This window comes from Odocoileus virginianus, chromosome 23 (genome assembly GCF_023699985.2).
Source record: "Odocoileus virginianus isolate 20LAN1187 ecotype Illinois chromosome 23, Ovbor_1.2, whole genome shotgun sequence".
Classification (NCBI taxonomy): Eukaryota; Metazoa; Chordata; class Mammalia; order Artiodactyla; family Cervidae; genus Odocoileus; species Odocoileus virginianus.
Window position 1 is genome coordinate 50,381,217 of NC_069696.1, and position 17,962 is coordinate 50,399,178.

At 40.9% G+C, this 17,962-nt stretch overlaps 1 protein-coding gene across 17 annotated transcripts in view; it reads left to right on the plus strand.

The window, feature by feature from the left end:
- Positions 1 to 17,962, plus strand: part of ANKS1B (ankyrin repeat and sterile alpha motif domain containing 1B) — a 1,083,120-nt gene that overhangs the window by 764,803 nt on the left and 300,355 nt on the right. For all 17 annotated transcript variants that reach the window (XM_070454108.1, XM_070454113.1, XM_070454115.1 and 14 more), the window contains one exon: positions 15,021 to 15,173. In XM_070454108.1, the coding sequence (XP_070310209.1) occupies positions 15,021 to 15,173 (153 nt within the window). The remainder of the gene's footprint in view (positions 1 to 15,020; positions 15,174 to 17,962) is intronic.

Consider the following 17,962-nt stretch of genomic DNA (forward strand, 5'->3'; position numbering starts at 1 on the left):
ATCCATGCAGAATCAGCCATCTCCTTGAACATGAGTCTGTTATCCTGTTAATCAAATACATATGCCTAGGCCACCTTCTTTGACCAGAAGAGTCTTTTGAGTACCCTGGGTTGTTCATTGAAAACAGACTCATGCAAGACCCACCCTGCAGTCATTCATACATTCCTATGCTTGACAGATGAATGCAGTCCTATTCAAGTTGAGATCCATGCCACATGGGTGCAACCATCAAGTTGACAGAGTCCCATTCCAGGCTAGAGAACAAGGAACACTTTATTTTGTGTTTCAGGAAGTTGTCTGGAATTTGACCGCTTCTCCCCACCTCTCCTTGAGCACCCTGTGTCTCCTGGGTTACTCCCCAACTTCTGAACAAGCCTTTCTGCTCCCACCCCTTGCTTCCCTCAGCTCTGTTCTCAACACAGCAGCCAGAGTGACTCGGCTGAAATGTAAGCCAAATCAGGTCACCGCTCTGTGCAAATTCTTGCACTTGCTCCCTGTTTCCCACAGAATGAAAGCCAAAGTCCTTACAGTGCCTTCAAAACTTGACATTATCTGGCCCCTATTACCTCTCTGACCTGTTCCCTGCCCGTCTCTGCCTGCACAAGCTGCTTCAACCCCACCCCTGGTTTCCTTGTTACCGTGCATGGACACCAGCTCACCTCCCTCTGAGGGCCTTTGCTCTCCCTGTTCCCTCTACCTGAATCCTCTCTCCCTAGTTGCCAACAAAGCCAATTCACTCTCTTTAAATCTTTGTTCAAATCTTGCCTTCTGAATAAAATGTCCCCAAACCACCCTATTGAATATCACATTTTCAACTTGAAATCAACCCTGACTATTCATTGGAAGGACTGATGCTGATGCTGAAGCTCCAATACTTTGGCCAACTGATGTGAAAAGCTGACTCATTGAAAAAGAGTAGGAGATACTGTGAGAGATTGAGGGCAGGAGAAGAAGGGGGCAACAGACGATGAGATGGTTGGATGGACATCACCAATTCAATGGACATGAATTGGTGCAAACTCTGGGAGACAGTGAAGGACAGGGAAGCCAGGTGTGCTGAGGTCCATGGGGTCACAAAGAGTTGGACATGACTGAGCGACTGAACAACCACCACCCATCCCCGTGCAACCTTCAGAACTCCCAGTCCTCCTATTGTACTTTCTCTTTTCACTGCACTTCTCATTTTCTGACATAATTTCTCTATTTTTACGCTTGTTTATTATTATCTGTCTCTCCAGGTAGAATGTAAACTCCACAATGCCCGATACTTTTTTATGTTCTATGCACCAATCTATCCAAAACAGTGCCTAGAACATAGTAGACATGCCTTATGTATTTGCTGAGTGAATAAGTAGATGGGTGAATGGATGAATGGATGGATAGATGGATGGGTGGACAGATGTATAGATGGATGTGTTGTAGGTCCTCAACTTTGTAACTCCTATTTTTTGCCACATTTTGCCACCTTTTGTATGATATCCCTTATACTTCCCCACCCAAGCAGAACACAAGTTATTCATTTATATACTTCTAACTTTGGTTTTATGATACATTTATCTGTTTGAAGTTTCTTCAGTGGATATGTTATTATGCACATGCCTGGAGGCTCTGAGAAAGGACATGGTTTTTAAATATCAAATAAATAGAATTGGCATTCAGAAGGTTCATTATCCTCTGAAGACGCAAGTTTGGGAAAAAAATCTTTTTTAGTTGAGACTAATAACAAGCAAACAGTTTTCCTGATTCATAGTAGCATTTAAAGTTTCTGTTTCAAAAACAAAGCAGTGTTCTACATAACCAGTGCACTACATAAGCATTGTAGGGACACGAATGTCGGCAAACATGCACTATTGGTGTGGGGGGGGGGGGTGGCGGGAAGGGGGACCCTGTGTCTTTTTTTAAATATAGTTCATATCAGTGGTGGAGGCTGTAATGTGAGTGATGGTGGGCATTGTTCAGCACCTTATTCTAGTTGCAGTAAATCCTCTCCATCTTTAATCTGAGAGCTTGTTTCATAAAAGAGCTTTGCAACAAGGAAATAAATTAAAACAAATAGTGATATTTAACAGAGGGCTCTAGGGTCAACATGATCTCAACAAGGATTTTAGAAATGAAAAGATGGTGAAAGCATGTTCTTTGATTGAATTTTAAAAAACACCCCTTTTACCAAAAGCTTCAGAGAGAAGTACAATAAAAATCATTCAATAAAATCATTCAACCCCAGTGACCATGTTTACATGTGTACTGTGTAGTAGTTGCATTGGTCCTTTCATCCACATCCCCACAGATCTTGCCTCGCAGACAGCGGCCAGATTCTCAGGTGATGCTCCAGAGAGCCGTTACCCTATGCGTGCACAGAAGAGCCCTGATTAGCAGTCTGTTCACACTGTTTGCAAAGCAATGAAGAGATTGCTTTATGGTTGTTGGTGTTGTTGTTGTCATTTTTTTCTGCCACGATTTGTAGACCTTCTCTGTTTTGGCACTTCACTCCTTTAGTTCATAATCAATCCAGTGCCTTTTAAGAAGGGTTACTCCACCTGTAAAAGAATGAAACTAGAACACTTTCTAACACCATACACAAAAATAAACTCAAAATGGATTAAAGATCTAAATGTGAGACCAGAGACTATAAAACTCCTAGAGGAGAACATAGGCAAAACACTCTCCGACATAAATCACAGCAGGATCCTCTATGACCCACATCCCAGAATTTTAGAAATAAAAGCAAAAATAAACAAATGGGACCTAATGAAACTTAAAAGCTTTTGCACAACAAAGGAAACTAGAAGCAAGGTGAAAAGACAGCCCTCAGATTGGGAGAAAATAATAGCAAACGAAGCAACAGACAAAGGATTAATCTCAAAAATATACAAGCAACTCCTCCAGCTCAACTCCAGAAAAATAAATGACCCAATCCAAAAATGGGCCAAAGAACTCAACAGACATTTCTCCAAGGAAGACATACAGATGGCTAACAAACACATGAAAAGATGCTCAACATCACTCATTATCAGAGAAATGCAAATCAAAACCACAATGAGATACCATTACACACCAGTCAGGATGGCTGCTATCAAAAAGTCTACAAGCAATAAATGCTGGAGAGGGTGTGGAGAAAAGGGAACCCTCTTACACTGTTGGTGGGAATGCAAATTAGTACAGCCACTATGGAAAACAGTGTGGAGATTTCTTAAAAAGCTGGAAATAGAACTGCCATATGACCCAGCAATCCCACTTCTGGGCATACACACCAAGGAAACCAGATCTGAAAGAGACACATGCACCCCAATGTTCATCGCAGCACTGTTTATAATAGCCAGGACATGGAAGCAACCTAGATGCCCATCAGCAGACGAATGGATGAGGAAGCTGTGGTACATATACACCATGGAATATTACTCAGCCATTAAAAAGAATTCATTTGAATCAGTTCTAATGAGATGGATGAAACTGGAGCCCATTATACAGAGCGAAGTAAGCCAGAAAGATAAAGACCATTACAGTATACTAACACATATATATGGAATTTAGAAAGATGGTAACAATAACCCTATATGCAAAACAGAAAAAGAGACTCAGATGTATAGAACAGACTTGTGGACTCTGGGAGAAGGCGAGGGTGGGATGTTTCAAGAGAACAGCATCGAAACATGTATATTATCTAGGGTGAAACAGATCACCAGCCCAGGTTGGGTGCATGAGACAAGTGCTCGGGCCTGGTGCACTGGGAAGACCCAGAGGGATCGGGTGGAGAGGGAGGTGGGAGGGGGGACCGGGATGGGGAATACATGTAAATCCATGGCTAATTCATTTCAATGTATGACAAAAACTACTGTAATGATGTAAAGTAATTATCCTCCAACTAATAAAAATAAATGGAAAAAAAAAAAGAATGTCTCTTAAGGACTTGAGCAAATACAGCTTACAAGTATGCCTAAATTATCTTAAATAAACAGGTTTCTGCTCAGTAATAAAATATCTATTCTGAACTCCATCTCCAAGGGTATTTTCTTCTTGCATCAAGCAAATTCCAAGTTCTAAAGAAGCATGAAGATAGTTATCTTTTAAAGGTTTTAATAAAAATGTGGACTATAATTAGAACTACCCACATCATATTAAAAAAAAAAAAAAAGAAGAAGAAGGGTTACTCCCCTAACTCTGATGGCTAGAAGGTTGGCTAGTCTGGCTAATGCTTCTGTTTGGCCACCAACCATCTTGATTGTGCTCTTGGAAGTTTATCACCATGTGTCTTAAAAACCTTTCTTATCTATGCACTTTGTCCATTGCTTCACATCCAGTTTACTCCACTAAGACTTGTCCAAATAAGGAACACCTCAGGTGTTAGACCTTAGTTTATTTCTTTTATTCATTAAATAGAAATCACAGAGCATAAAGAGATTGTACCCAGGACAAAGCGTTTCATTTTCCCTTTATTCCCCCAAAAGGTAGTGCCAAGTAATATTCAGGCATCACCTCTTCATGCTCCTGCCCTGTTCCTAAAGCTGGGAGTCTGCAGTTGTCTGAACATTCAAGTATGCAAAATCAGCAAGGCTCCGTTGGTGGTGGGAAAAATTAGAGGAGGTACTATTATCTGCAATTAAGTCCATAGGAACATCTGAGCACAATTCACTTACCTCTGAGTGTTTAAGTTTCTCCCTATTCTTTTGCAGAAACTGTCTCAATAATTGGGTCTTATTGTAAACCAAAGGGCTTCAAGAAACAGATATGTATATGTTACATATCTCCCTCCACTGCTGCAGACACACAACACAGAGACTTTATCACACCCTGCTTCCTAACAAGAGTCACAGTGCATGATATTCATTTCCACAGAAAGTGTATCATTACATGAAGTACCCAGAGTCTCAGGCTCCATAAAGGGCATTTTCCAAAAGATCACTTAAAACCCCTCACTAATGAGATAATGTGTATGAAATCACTTTGGGTTTTTAATCTCATATGATTGTTAGGTGATGTTTTTATCATTGATAGTCCTATCCATTTGGTGGACATGTCTCTCCCAGCAAAGTTACGCTGTGACAGGTCTTAGATGGTGGTAGATAGACTTTTTTCCTGAGGCTCCGTGTTCGGTGGATCTGCCTTTCTCTTTTATGTTCAGTCAGTCTTTTAAGAGCGTCTGAGCCCAGGTCTCAAAGCCTGTAGGAGACCTGATCCTCATGCTACTTGATGGGCCTGCATTTAGCCTTGGCCGCACACTGTCTGCCAGCACTGCTTGACCTGGTTTATTATCAGGCCCACTACTAGTCCAAGTCTCGGTTAGCAGCAGGACAGAGCAGAAGAGGCTGGGAAAAGGAGGAGGGGAGGGGGGAGCTATTGGACCATGTCAGCCATCTGTATGACAAAACTCCTATCAGGGAGTCTGAGAGTACAAAGTATATCCAGGTAGAAAAGAGAAGCCATGACCCATTGCAGCTAGGTTTACAGTAAGTGGTGGTCAGGTTGGTGTATATCTTGGGAGCAGCATGTCATACAGAAGGCTGCCCTGCCCATATGAGGACCTCCATCTCACATATAAGGTTCCAGCATTTCACATATAAGGATCCGGCTCTCACCAAGTCTCAGCAAGGCAGCTTCTTTTTTGTTTTGTTTTGTTTTGTTTTTAAGTAGCTGCTTTGAATACAGAGATTATTAACCCCAAAATTATCTTTGTCTATGCCTCTCAGCTGTGATTTCCAAGAAAGGCAAGCAAAATCCCCAAAGCAAGAGACAAGCCCTCTACCCCACTCCAATCTCCACGGCACTCATGGACTCTTATTCCTTTATGTCTCTGACCTTCCCCAGCCGTGAGTCCTCATTTGGCACTCCTTTCCTTGCCTTTTCCCTTGTGCTTCCTAAAAACTTCATCTCCCACCTTCTCTTCCCATACAAACTCCTCAAAAGAATCATTTAGATTGCACTTTCTAAGTCCTCACCTCTGACTTGCATCGCAGCCCGGCACAGCCTAGCTTCTGGGCTCTTCTCAGCAAGATGCCAGACCCCTATGAACCTCTCTCCCTCCTCCTCGCAGCAGACCTCTTCACACATCCCAGCACTGAGGCCCGCAGCCTTCAGACAGCTCTGCTGCTCTCTCTTCTCTTGTCTCGACTATTCTTTCTTCAGTCTCGTGAGTATAATCCTCATCCTTTACTTTGAAAATGTTGGTTTGTCCTCAGGCCACTTCTTTTCATACTACATGCCCTCTTCAGCTCCATCCATGCGTGACTTTGGCTCCCACTTGTCATAAAAATAACTGAGATTTATCCAGAGCTTCTTTGTGCTGAACACTGAACTGAACACTACTTGCATTATATTGTTCAACACTTATGGCAACCTACTTAAGGTAGATGTTGTTTTTTATCTCTCATAACACTGATCAGAAAATGGATGCTTAGGAAGTTTGAGGAGCTTCCTCAAGATCATACAACAGTCTCTGCTGCTGCTCAAGGCCACAGGTCTCCTCAGACTTGTCCCCCAAACTTAGCGTTGCTATTCCCCAATATCTTTAAATTCTCACATCTCAAAATTATTCATGTCACTTTCTTCTATTTTCTTTTCTTTCTCGGCTGGTAATACCACCGGTATCAAAGCTAGAAACTTGAGGTTTCCTACATTTTTCCACCTCTTATCCCTGGCATTGTGGTCACAAAGGGATGGTGGTGCGATTGACAGAAAGATGCCAACAAAGGCAGTTAAAAGAAATGAAGTTTCTTTCAATGGCAACAGACATGAAAACTTACGGCTTCACAAAATAAAAGACAGTGCAGTGTACTGTCAAATGGAAGTACAGGCTTCCTTTAAATGTCCTTCATGAAGTTACCTTATTTAATTTTTAATTCTGTTTTTGTTAAAGGCTTAGGCACTGACTTAGAGACCTCCTTGTGGTTTAAAGAATAGAATGCTTACTTCTCCCCTGTAGTAGTCTGACAGTGAACAGTCCAGGTTTGCATGTGGACTCTGCTCTATGCAATTCTGGAAGGACCCAGGACCCAGGACCTTCCATCTGTTGTTCTATCATCCTCTAAAGTACTGCTGTTTACAGAGTGGTCCACAGATTGACAATGTCAGCGTTGCCAGGGAGCTTGTTAGACATGCGGAATCTCACTCTCCCTTCAACCTGTTGGCTTAGAACCTGAAGGCTAAGGTTTCCCATGTGACTCATGTACATTAAAATTTGAGAGACATTACCCAAACTCTGTAGTATTGTTTTGCCCATGGGACCAAAGCTAGGCTGTCAACACAGATGTTTCAGCTCAAGAGAAGACCTTTCCCCCCCAAAAAAGGAAACTAGAGCAAAGAATCTTTTAGGTTAAAGGTGATCTGGAAGTTACATTAACACTTTCAGTGGCATCCCATAGGCTCAAAGGTATTCTCATAGAAGCAGGCAGAAGAAAAGCTAGTGTATCACATATCTAGTTAAGTAGATATGAGTCTAACTGAAGCCCCATTACTGTGGAAGAGAAAACATTTTTTGATGGACAACAATGGGGCTCTGTCTCAATTTTGTAACACTTTCAAACATAAACATATCTGCCAGATTTGCCATTGAATTTTTTAGGTTTCTTATTCTCTTGATCTAATTACCATGCTGTTGTCATAAGCCAGCTTCATAACTTGTTGCATTGAGAACTATTTTTTAAATTTAATCCCAAATCATTTACAATGTAATTCCATTTTCCCTTATTTTTATTTCCTTTTTCTATTTTTGTTGCCTTCCTCTTTTATATTTTTCATCTTGTGGCTCTATCAGTTTATAAAGTATTATCCATGTCTGAACAGACGAAGCTGGTCTCAGGCAGAAAGGATGACAGACAATAAATATATATGTATGTCCATACATATGTGACAAGTCCAGAATATTTCAAATAAAAGTAACATATTAAGAAAAAATAAAGCTATAGTGATCATGTGATCTTACAAAAACCTTCTAGGTCAGTGGTTTTCAAATATTTCTTTTTTAAGCTTTCTTTCTTCTTACCTGTGTAAGACACTTAAAATATGAGTTATTCAACTGAAGTAGTCCAGGCAGTTTTAGAACCTCAGCTGTTTAGCTGTCTCATAATGGCCCCCTTGAAGCCTGAGGACACTGCATAGCACCGTCCTAGGGTCAGTGATCTCTGCCTGCTGGGCGGCCTGTGATGCTGACACTGTGTCCCCTCTGAGGCCAAGTTTGCTTTAAGAGGCTCCTGGAGGACAGTCAGTGCCCATTTGGGGAGAATCAACAAGACATCATGAGCAACAAGCAAGATCTTTGATGAAATGTACCAGCATATCCTCATTCTCCTGAGACAAGCTTTCTTCCCTGCTGTCTCTGATTGCTATTCCAACTTGGGTTTTCCCCAGACTTTGGGGTTCAACTAGTTGAACAGTACTGCCTTGTTGCAAACCTGTTATCATGCCTGCTCACCACTCTGCCTCTCAGATGACAGATTGTGCCTGACGCCCATTCATGCTCACAGTACAACAGGCCCGGCAGCCCCTCGATCTGGCTCTGTCTAGCCTTGTCCTGCCAGATGAGCCTGCTGAGAAAAAGAGTATCACCACTGCTAATCTGAGAAAGCAGTCACCGTGCTCCTTGTGGACGAACTCAAGAAAGAAGTGTGGATGACACCTGACTCTAGCCTAAATGTCCTATGAAATTGAAAGTGTTAGTCGCTCTTTGCAACCCCATGAACTGTAGCCCGCCAGGCTCCTCTATCCATGTCCCATCTTGTACTAGAAATCTTGACTGGAAATCTTGACTATCCATGTCCCATCTTGACTAGAAATACAGTAGATTATGCCCCAACAATCGTACTCATAAAATAAAGAGTTACTTAGTTTAGGATTAGTGAAAATACACTACACTGATGTTTCCTAGATGAGAGGCACACAGCTTGGATAGGATGCTGACGTTAACTTAGCTTCCCAAGTCTCTCTTAGTCTCATGTAGATGAGTTTGCCAGTGGATTCATAAATTAAAGAGTTTGGAATATTCTAAATGTTGACTTGGTTAGGCCACAGTACCCAGATATTTGGTCAAACATCAGTCTAGGTGTCACTCTGAAGGTATTTTTTAGGTGAAATTAGCATTTCAATCAGTAGACTGAGTAAAGCAGATTACCCTTTAATGTGGATGAACTTTATCCAACCAGAGAAAAACACTGAGGTGCCCCACAGAAGTCAAAGGAATTCTGCTCCAGGCTGCCTTCAGGTTTGAGCTGCAAATTCTTCCCTGAGTCTCTAGTCTGCCCTGCAGATTTGACACTTGCCAGATTTCAGACTCGTGCGTGTGTATATACACAGCCTATTAATCCTGTCTCTCTGGAGAACCCAGACTAATACAAACACCAAGAGTTTTGAGATAAACAGTGATTTTATTAGTCCATGTTCCCTATATGTCAAAATATCAGTGGTTTATAGCAACAAAATATACGTATATTTTTTCTTCCTCATGATTCAGCTAACTTCAGGTGGACTCACTCAAGCTCCAGAGAGCTAGGGTAGACTCCAAGCTTCAACCTAGATTTAGGTTTGCCCCACAAGTCTTCATCTTTCTCGTAGGGCTAGCAGTTGTATAACTACTCAGCACTTGTTTTTCTTATAATAGAGCATAGGAACACAAAAGGATAAGTGGATCACAGTGGTGCAGAGGCCTCATCTAGAGAACGCCACACTGATCCTCCGCCTGTTCCACTGGCCAAGAAAATACACGGCCAACGTCAGTGGGATGGAGGGGTAACTCCAGCTACGGCAGGATTCAGTGCAGATTCATTGGCAGGGGGCACGGAGGTGTAATTCTCATCCAGGAAGAAAGCAAAGAATTGGAAATGATTCAATCAACTTGAGGGACCTTGTTAGGTATATTTTTTAAAAGTAACTGTCAACTGTGGAAATGGGGAGTATAAAGAGGGTAGCAGGCATAAACTGTTTCAGAAACAAGGTAGAAAAGAAAAGGAAGCTGTGACAGAGGAAAGAAGAATTTTGATTGGAAGCTGAAAAGATTAGCAGCCAAAGGACTCAACATATACAGTTTCAAAATAAGCATGAGCCTCACTTAGGGCACTAAGGAGGGAAGGAAGCTAAGTTATTGAAGACATATATTCAAAACTGCGCTAGGCAGTGTGTGGACCTTGTGTCCTATGATCCTTGCAATGCTGCAGCAGATACTGCTGCACATTCCAAAGTTCGTTTTGGAAGAAGAGCATTGAATTGAAAGGCACTTTGTAAATCAAATGCAGAAGACTTGTTGGCCTCCTTAGATATGAAGTAATATAGAAAAGAGAAAGTTAGACGACTCCTGAGCCTCTCTTTGGGTGATGGTGTGCTATTGTTCCATCACCCACCGTGTCCGACTCTGCGACCCTGCGGACTGCCGCACATGGGACCCTGTGCCCATGGGGCTGCATGTGGTGTGATGCTCCCATTAACTTAGTTGGGGGATACAGAGGGAGGGCACTTGCGAGCCAAAGGAAACACATTTTGCTTGTGTTGGTGATACTATAGGACATCTCTATGAGACATTTTACAAACAGTTGGAAATTTGTATCTTAGAGCTCAGAAAGCCAGTCCTAGAGAAACACTGTAGAAATAAAGGCAGAAATCATTCCAAGCATGGAAAATGATGTTTGCAAAGACATGAATGTGTCTTGCACACACAGTTCATGTTCACGGAATGGCTAGCAATTTAGCATACTGTTTCGACAAACTGATGTGTTTCATTATATGTGTTAGTTTACGTACAGCAGAGTAGTGTGAGATGAGGTTGAAAAGATAACTTTGTACTTGGTCTCAGTTGTCCTAGAATGCTGGAAAAGGACATTTGGGCTTTTATCAAGAAGGAGCTTCTATAGGATTTTGTGCAAGGGTTGACTTAAGAGCCTGGAGACTGATATAACATCATACTATAAGCTGGATCAAAAAGGTGGGAGGCCAAGTGGAAGACTATTGCATTAGTTTTTATAAGCACCAACAAGAACCTAAACAGAGTAGTGGCAGGAAGAACAGAAGTGAAGGAACAGATGGAAGAATTGCTTTGAAGGAAGTTATTGTGCAGCACAGTAACCATTCTGCATGTCATTAAATATGTGTCAAGTTAATTTTGTAACTTCTTTCAGCACTAATAGCTTCCTTTCTTCAGGTATGCAGAGCCTTCATAATTTATTGGTCATCTGCTCGCATATTTTTTAAATAGGGCTATAATTTCTATGAGGGAGAGACTGTAACTTGTTTTGTTTCCTGCTCTTCTACAACATTCATCAGAAGAGGCATGGGCTAATGTCCAACGACTGAGCGACTGAACGAAGACTGCTCCTGTGCACATCAGTGTACTTATTCCCAGGCCCTCGTCACACTTGCTCTGTGGCCCTGCCCCACCTCCTGCCCCAACTCTCATCTTTCCACCAGCTGTTTCCCTCCCCCTTGCCTCCTTAAGGTTGGTCGGGAGAACTTGTCTCATAGGAGTAACCAGATTTCTGAGCAGTTTGCAGAAACTGATGGGACTTTTTTTTTTCCAATCCTGCCTTCAGTCAAGCTCAGTTGGTTCTCTCTTTACTATTTTTAATGTTATCTCAGATGTCTCCAATAGCTTTCAGTTAAGTTCAGTTCAGTCATTCAGTCATGTCAGACTCTGCAACCCCATGGACCGCAGCACACCAGGCCTCCCTGTCCATCACCAACTCCCAGAGTTTACTCAAACTCATGTCCATTGAGTTGGTGATGCCATCCAACTATCTCATCCTCTGTCATCCCCTTCAATCTTTCCCAGCATCAGGGTCTTTTCAGATGAGTCAGTTCTTTGCATCAGCTGGCCAAAGCATTGGAGTTTCAGCTTCAACATCAGTCCTTCCGATGAATATTCAGGACTGATTTCCTTTAGGATGGACTGGTTGGATCTCCTTGCAGTCCAAGGGACTTTCAAGTGTCTTCTCCAACACCACAGCTCAAAAACATCAATTCTTCCACGCTCAGTTTTCTTTATAGCCCAACTCTCACATCCATACATCCATCCACATACATCCATCTCACATTACGTACATCCAATAGCTTTACAGTTATATAAAATATTAAAAATTAAGTTCCTATCCATTTAAGCCTCCAGTTTCATTTTCTTCCCCAACCCCCACCCCAATTTAGTCTTCCCCCAAGGGACTGGTACCTCTCTCTTTTCTGACTCTAAATTCCCTAATGCTAAAGGAGAGACCTGGGGAAGGCATGCTTCTTTATAGTCAATTGGGTTTGCTTTGCAGAGCTCTGGTGGGTTTCCCATCGTTGCTCTTTGACTACTGCTGACCATTAACAACCTCTGTGTGGCAGGTGGCCACGGGGTGTTCTCTCAAAGGAATGGTGTATGGATACCCGGGTGACCTCTGAGGACCCTACTGCACAGCTCCTTGGTGTGGGACATGTGCCTCTGCCCCAGCTTGATGCATCTAGACGCTCTAAGTTTGTACCCAGTATCATGGCTGGGGTGGTCAGCTTAGATGGCTAGCAGAAAGACCTCCCTGGCAAGCTACTAATTTCAAACCTAATGATTCTCTCTCCATTCCTTCTTCCCTTTTTTCTAGTTATTTCCTTGTATTAACTGGGACAGCCAGGGAGTTTCCTGAGGCTGGGGTGATTATTCAGGATAGCAGAGCTGGTTCAGCCACCTCCTAATAAGTCCTGGAAAATGCCTCTAGCCCCAGTAATTTTTTAATTCTCTGAAGAATGTGGAAGTATTTAATACCTTGGAGCCTCTGCTTTTGGGTCCTAGTCGCCAATTTTACTCATAGATAACATCCAATTATTTGCAACTGCTGGTAAATTTCATTTTGCAAATCCTGAGTTGTCATTCATATTTGTAACTACTGTATAATAAACACCAAATTAAGTGTTATGTGAACAAACATCTAATGAGTAGCTAAAATGACTCAAGCAATGTAAAAGTGAAATACAAAAATCTGATGCAGTTTAGATGCCAATGCAAATAATGAATTACATGGTAATGTCAAGACAGAGGACATTTAAACCTTGAATTGGAAAACAAACTGGGAAGTGGAACAATAGGAAAGAGAAGAGGAGAAAACGGAACTTAACAGGAGTAAATATAATCCCAGAAGTAGAAAAGAGAAAGAAAGAAAGGTAGAAGTACTTGAAAATATAATTGCCTTGACCTTTGATCATGTCTACGAAAAAACAAAAACAGCTACACAGGACAATTTGGGTACTTTCGGGGAATGCTAATACTAACTATATGTTAAGTAACATCATTTTGTCAATGTTAGATTTCTTGGGGGTGATAATACTGTGACTACGTTGGAGAACGTAGTCTTGGGACGTAGTCCTTGTTCTTGAGACATTGCAATAAAGTGTCAGGGATAAAGTTTCATGATGTCTGCAAATGGTTCAGGAGATATGTCTTCCCAATAATTCATCTAAAATTTAAAAGATAGATGTTGTGTGCTTGTGAATGAGTGAGTAGGTATAGAGTGAAAGGCAAAAACCAAATGTAGTAACAAGTTAGCCTTTGGTGAATCGAGGTCCTGGCTATTCTGGAAGACATGGCCATGTACTATCTGTATCTCCCTTCAAGTAAGGACCTGCCAGACTTCGGGGAGGGTGGTCAGCAGACAGCCTCCAGCTGTCAGCATATCCAGGGTCTACCTGCATGGCAGACAGCCCACCCCAAAGCATCTCCTCCTGGGACAGCAACATCCACTAACAGAGTGGTGGGACCCAAAGGCCCGTTCCTATCTGCCATGCCCAGGACACTCTAATATCCTGAACTGTGCCAGAGCTCCAGTGGGTTCACAGAGGCTTCATCAAGCTCCATCATACTCTGGCCCCTCTTCTGCCCAGTCCTACTTCTTCATCCCTCCTTTCACAGATGTTTGATCCCTAATAAACACTTTGCACCCCTCTCCAAAAGAAAAGGAATGAGGAAAATCTCAAAAATGAGGACACTGCATAATGACAGAAAGTCTAACATGTTTGAGATTAAAATCTGAATCCCTGATGCTCAGACTAATCTTTTCTCTGCTTGCAAATCGGAATCCTATAGATTTCTATTGACATTTATCTCCTTGAATCTAAAGGAAGAGGAAAATCTATGTTGCATTTTGCCCAGTTCTGCCGTTCCCATCCTGAATTTCACTGAAGGACCACATCAAGTTGATGGGGTGCTGGCTATCCTTAATAACTGAAGTATTCGATGTAAGGTGTGGCATGCAAAGCAGAACAAGTCAGAAGTGAGTTACTTAAAAAAACCAAGAACTGCAAACTCAACTAAAATTTCAAATAAAAGCCAAAAGACTAGAATAATCCATACAAAATTTTAAAGCCAGAAGTTTCTCGTGCTTAAAATTACTTTCACACTCCAATTTAAACTCAGAAACATCATGTTGCTGTCACACTTCTTTGTTCTCCTAAAAAAGTAAAAAAAAAAAAATCTGTATATAGCTGACAAAAAAATAGGAATCTGTCTGCCAGCGAGTTCTCTATTCACGTCTAACATACTGTAGAGTCTGCAGAACACATGGTCTTTAAACACTCAAAAGCCTCTTCTTGACTGGCTTACCACAGCAGTGTGTTTCTCCAGCATGTTTGCACTACCTACAATACATGTCTTGCATAAGCATGAATTGAGTCATGCAGTATTTTCACATACTTTGATGTTGTGCATATGAGAATTATCATCTACATTTTGGGAGTGCAGTTCCCTGTGCCTCCAGCACTGAATTTAAAACTGCTCGACTGACATCATTTTAAATTCCGTCCAACAGAATGCCAATAACGTCTACAACAGAAGTTTGACATATTTAGATCTCTCAAATGTGGAACTGATTTAGCAGCTAAATTGGAAATTTCTGGGTGCATTTTTGAAAACTAATTCAGCGTGAAATTATTAATGATTTAGAATTGTGCCTCAAGTATTTTGGGTTTTCTTATTTTCTTATCCGGAAAGATTTGTTGCTTCAAATCGGATAAATTTCCAAGATGCATTCTGTTGTGGAAACACAAAGTAAACAGCTTAAATTAATCCTGACGTGCTTTTCTGATTACAGATGAGACCCATCGGTCATGATGGTTACCACCCCACCTCTGTGGCCGAGTGGCTGGATTCCATTGAACTAGGCGACTACACCAAAGCCTTTCTAATTAATGGCTACACATCGATGGACCTGTTGAAAAAAATCTGGGAGGTTGAACTTATTAACGTAAGTTGATCTCTTAACGACACCTTATCAACCCTTGATGATTCTTACCATAGGTGGGTAATTTTTTCTTTCTTCATAGCTGGACATCCAACGAGGATTTATGGATATGCCTTCTGTTTTGAATATATGTCTCTCTTGATTCTAGTCAAGCTCCACAGTCATTATCTTTTGAAATTTAGGAGTGGGGACTAAGAGGACTTTCAGGGTGTTTTACATTATTTCAGGAAACCTCCCAAGCAGCTTTGGGATTTCCATTTTAAGAAATTTTGTCACTCTAGGATATGGACATGATAACAAATCAGCTCCCACTCTATTCTTTGCTCTTATTCATTTTTTAAGATTAGAGTCATCATTTTTAGTTTTCTGTTATGTTTCCTTGTTTCTATTCCTTCACTGCATATATAAACCATATACTTGAAGAGGCTACTTTTTTTGTTATTATATAAGCTGCTGTAATATCAACATTTTATTTTCCAAGGCTTATGACTAATTTTAAATTGTTTGTTTTATTCGTACACTTGGCATACATTTTCTGTAAAAACTGGCCAACAAATGTTGCCATGTACTTGAGCCCAAAGAGACCAACTAAATCTGTTTAACTGATTTTGATACTGATAGTTTTCTCATTTTGTGTTTACTGCTATTTTTATTTCTAATGGTATAAAGGCATGAAAGAGTTGAAAAGATAGCATAATCATCATGCTTTCGTATTTTATTTGGCATCATGAGCATTTCAAAAGTGAGAAATCATTTACTCTTTTAGAGAATTTCTTAGATTTAAGTTTTATATTCTTATAACTGAAAAAAGCATTCACAAAATGAAAGACAAAGCAAGTAATTTCTGCTGGCTCAATAGCACTCTCTTCTACTCTTTATGACATTTTTTTCTCCAAAAGTCTGGTCTCTTACACTGAATGTCATTAATTATTTTAAATGATGGTTAATTAGTAGTAAGTAATTATTCTTTGCTTTTAAAAGTCTCTCTTTAATATCTTTTCTGGAACATCTATAAAAACTGTTCTTTAACTTAAAAATCACTTTAAATGGACAAATTCTTGGCTCCTTCTTCTAATGCGCCATCAACTACCCTTAGCTTTCTGTTCTTATCCTTTCACAAAAGCTTTCATCATTTCAGAAGGAACTCACTTTCTGACTAAAAGCTTCTGATTAATATTGTTGCTAGTCTGAGTGGCAGTGGAAGCAACTGAGACGGTTTTGCTTTTCGGCTGCATCAAGAAGACTTCAGTTCTCCACTGAGAACTCGACGCTCATGGCTACTGTTAGCCATTTAGTAAAGGGGGCTCTCCCGTGGATCAAACAAACATGCTTTCAATTAAGTCGCTTTCTTGCCAATGATAAATATATCTATGTAACATCTTCTGAATGATATCACTTCCCACTGAAGAATGAATACTTAGTATAGATAGCTCATGAGTCACTCAACTAACTAACATTAGCAATAATCCCTCTGAAAAGAATAGACTCCAATAGAACTCTATTATCAAATGTTCTCATTGAAGCAAGGATCGTTAAAGCAAGACTATATGTCTCTCAACAGTCAAGTACTGGGGCTAACAGTTCAGGTGTGGGCTTGGACCCACACCCTCCCCAGGGCTCTGTGTACTAGCAGAGGATTCCCATTTGGCCACTGTGGCCAGCCCTTGTGGATGCCTGCCGTGACTGCAGGGCAGTGATGCCACAAGGCCTCATGTTTAATGCCAGGGCTCAGGGTGTTAAACCACCTCCCACAGGGCTAACCAATCTTGAATTGGGACAGAACAGTAACCTTTTCCACCCATACTGACTCTTTAAGCATTATCCCCGTAGGTACATTTGCTGTAATACAGCCTGACTCCAGTCTAGGGAGAAGCGCTGTCACAAGCATTGTATCAGAATCGGAAAACATGGTCATTGTTTTAAATCTTGAGGCCAGATTCCTTGGGCCTGGAGTACAACATCTGCATCTAACACCAACCCAGTATATTTTCCTTACAGTGAACTGAATGTAAAGTTTGTGACAATTGTATGGACAAGTTCACACTCTTGCTGAGGAGGCTTTGCAAATCACTTAACTCTATAAATACACTTATTATGGAGAAAAAACACCTGTACATTTAGACTTGGAAATCAGAGAACAAAATTTTTATGCCCTAATTTAGAGCTGCTTCAAGTGTAGTTCATTTGATGGTTAGGGCTGTTGGGTTTTAAAATGAGACAGGCATAATGTGTACCTTCTGGCTTATAATGCTTTCTACTGGTCCCAAACTCAAGACTTTTATTTATTCCAACTAGTCAGGGAAGGTATTCAAATATAAGATAATCTCATATATAACATATGGACCCAGTAATTCTGTATTAAGTATCCATAACTTATTCTTTTGTAGCTCAAAAGTCACTTTGGTTAAGAGCAAAGCTTTTTAGGGAAAGTCGCATCCTGAACCTTTGTAATGAGTGGCTAGTTTTAAAGAAACCCAGGGCTTCAGTAAGTGCCATTCTGTGCAGAACGAAGAGAGAAAAGTACATGCAGCCTGTCTTTGATGCAGAGGTCTGCTGAGAGGGGGGAGAACAAGGAGTGAGAAAGCTGACTGTTGTGATTCCAAACAGCTTCAGCCTCATTAAATCAGAGTGATTAACCCGCGAGTACATTATATTGTACTTGATATTAGACAACTAGTAATACTTTCTCAGTGTATTTATAAATTTATTCAAAGTATGTTCTTGAGAAAATGAAAGCTACACAATGTTGTGACTTGAAAAGTACAAATATATTTGAAATTTTGATCTTTAAA